This window comes from Capra hircus, chromosome 8 (genome assembly GCF_001704415.2).
Source record: "Capra hircus breed San Clemente chromosome 8, ASM170441v1, whole genome shotgun sequence".
Taxonomy (NCBI): domain Eukaryota; kingdom Metazoa; phylum Chordata; class Mammalia; order Artiodactyla; family Bovidae; genus Capra; species Capra hircus.
In genome coordinates this window covers 59,873,969-59,876,093 of record NC_030815.1, presented here as the reverse complement: position 1 = coordinate 59,876,093, position 2,125 = coordinate 59,873,969, and the positions used below count along the sequence as shown (strand labels likewise).

Sequence of the window (2,125 nt, the reverse complement as noted above, 5' to 3'; positions counted from 1 at the left end):
ATGAGACAGGCCTCTCCATGCGGGGGAACAGTGTGATACAACTCAAGGCTTCCTGAAAGCCAGGAGGACCCTCAGAGACCATCTAGTCCAGTGAGTCTCAAAGTGTGGTCCCCTGACCAACAGAACAGCATCACTCAGACTTAGTATAGAAACTCTGTGTTTTCACAAACTTTCCAGGTGATTCTCATAAAATCTTTACAGGTGATTCTAAGATTTGAGGACCTTTCATCCAGCCCATTGTTCCCAAAACTATGCTGCTAGAATACTTGTTTGCAGAAGGTTAATGGGTGCTCTGTAAAAGGAGGATCTATGGTCAAATAAGTTTGGGAACTACCTACTCTCTGCATCACTTTCAGAAAGTCACAAATCACAGTGGTGTGTTAACGACTCTGAGAAACTCTGCAGTAATTTATTTACTTTTGATTAATCCAACGTTGTTTCAAATTGCTTTTTCAGATTGTCCACATTTCCATTAACACTCTCTTAGAGAAATTCTGACCCACATCAATCCTCATTTTTCACGTGGATCTATTGAAAACTGGAAGAAGTATGGGGACTGCCCAAAGTCTCAGAGAGAAAGTGTGTCAGGGCTCGAAAAGGCTCTAGCAATATGCTTCACACCTAAACCCTGAACCCTCTTTCCCTGCCTCCCAGCTGTGCATCCCTCCAGAGCTCTGTGATATGGAGCCAGTCAACAGCACAGAGGTGTCCGAGTTCTTCCTGAAAGGATTTTCAGGTTACCCTGCCCTGGAGCACCTGCTCTTCCCTCTGTGCTCAGCCATGTACCTGGTGACCCTGTTGGGGAACACAGGCATCGTGGCGGTCAGCTTGCTGGATGCCCGCCTGCACACACCCATGTACTTCTTCCTGGGCAACCTCTCCATCCTGGACATCTGCTACACGTCCACTTTTGTGCCCCTGATGCTTGTCCACCTCCTGTCAGAGCAGAAGACCATCTCCTTTCTTGGCTGCGCACTCCAGATGTGTCTGAGTCTGTCTACAGGCTCCACAGAGTGCCTGCTGCTTGCCATCATGGCCTATGATCGCTACCTGGCCATCTGCCGGCCCCTTAGATACCCCGTGCTGATGAGCCACCGGCTCTGCTGGTTGCTGGCGGGAGGCGCCTGGGTCCTCTGTCTCTGCAAGTCAGTGACTGAGACAGTCATTGCCATGAGGCTGCCCTTCTGTGGTCACCGTGTGGTCAGTCACTTCACCTGCAAGATCCTGGCAGTCCTGAAGCTTGCCTGTGGTGACACGTCCATCAGTGAGGTCTTCCTGCTGGTGGGTGCCATCTTGCTGCTGCCCGTGCCCCTGGCCTTCATCTGCCTGTCCTACACGCTTATCCTGGCCACCACCCTGAGGGTACCCTCAGCCGCTGGGCGCCACAAAGCCTTCTCTACTTGCTCAGCACACCTGGCCGTGGTGATGCTTTTCTACAGCACCGTCATCTTCATGTACATGAAACCCAAGAGCAAGGAGGCCCGTATCTCTGACGAGGTCTTCACGGTCCTCTATGCTGTGGTCACACCCATGCTGAACCCCGTCATCTACAGCCTGAGGAACAAGGAGGTGAAGGAGGCCGCCAGGAAGGTGTGGGGCAGGATACGGACCTCCAGGTGAGGGAGGCCAGGGCTCCTGCAGGTTAGCAGCACAGGTCTGCCTTCGCCTACAGAGAGGATGGGTAGGGCTCAGGGTTGGGGGTCTGGAATCTTCAACCCAGAAAGGCAGCATCACCTCCCACTGATCCTGCCACAGATCTGAGCTCACAGTTCCACCTTTGTTCCTTCCCCAGGCAGAACTCTGGGCCAGCTCTCAGCATCACTCCCCGCATCTTCACACCAGCCTCCCGGCTGGCCTCAAGATTTCAATCTTGTTCCTCCCAATCTACTCTCCAAGGGTCATCCAGAGGGATATTTCGGAAAAGTCTATTTGATCATGTCTCTCTCTTGGCTGAAACCCCTGAATGGCTCCCAGAGCTCTCAGGATGAATTGAAAGGGCTTTGCTGGGTGCATTCCAGACCCCTGCAGCCTGTCCCTGCTGGTCAGGACCAACCCCCTTCCCCACCCTCTGCCCCACAGACTCCCTCCTGTCAGCGGCACACACCAACCCGGCCGGAGCCTCGTG

At 53.3% G+C, this 2,125-nt stretch overlaps 1 protein-coding gene across 1 annotated transcript; it reads left to right on the top strand.

The window, feature by feature from the left end:
- LOC102182872 (olfactory receptor 13J1-like) lies at positions 632-1,629 on the top strand. The gene has a single exon (XM_018052828.1). It carries the CDS (start codon positions 682-684, stop codon positions 1,618-1,620), a length of 939 nt encoding a protein of 312 aa, XP_017908317.1. The 5' UTR covers positions 632-681; the 3' UTR covers positions 1,621-1,629.

What these genes read in the sequence shown, in the direction of transcription:
- LOC102182872 (XM_018052828.1), top strand. Translation starts at nt 682, where the DNA reads ATGGAGCCAGTCAACAGCACAGAGGTGTCCGAGTTCTTCCTGAAAGGA.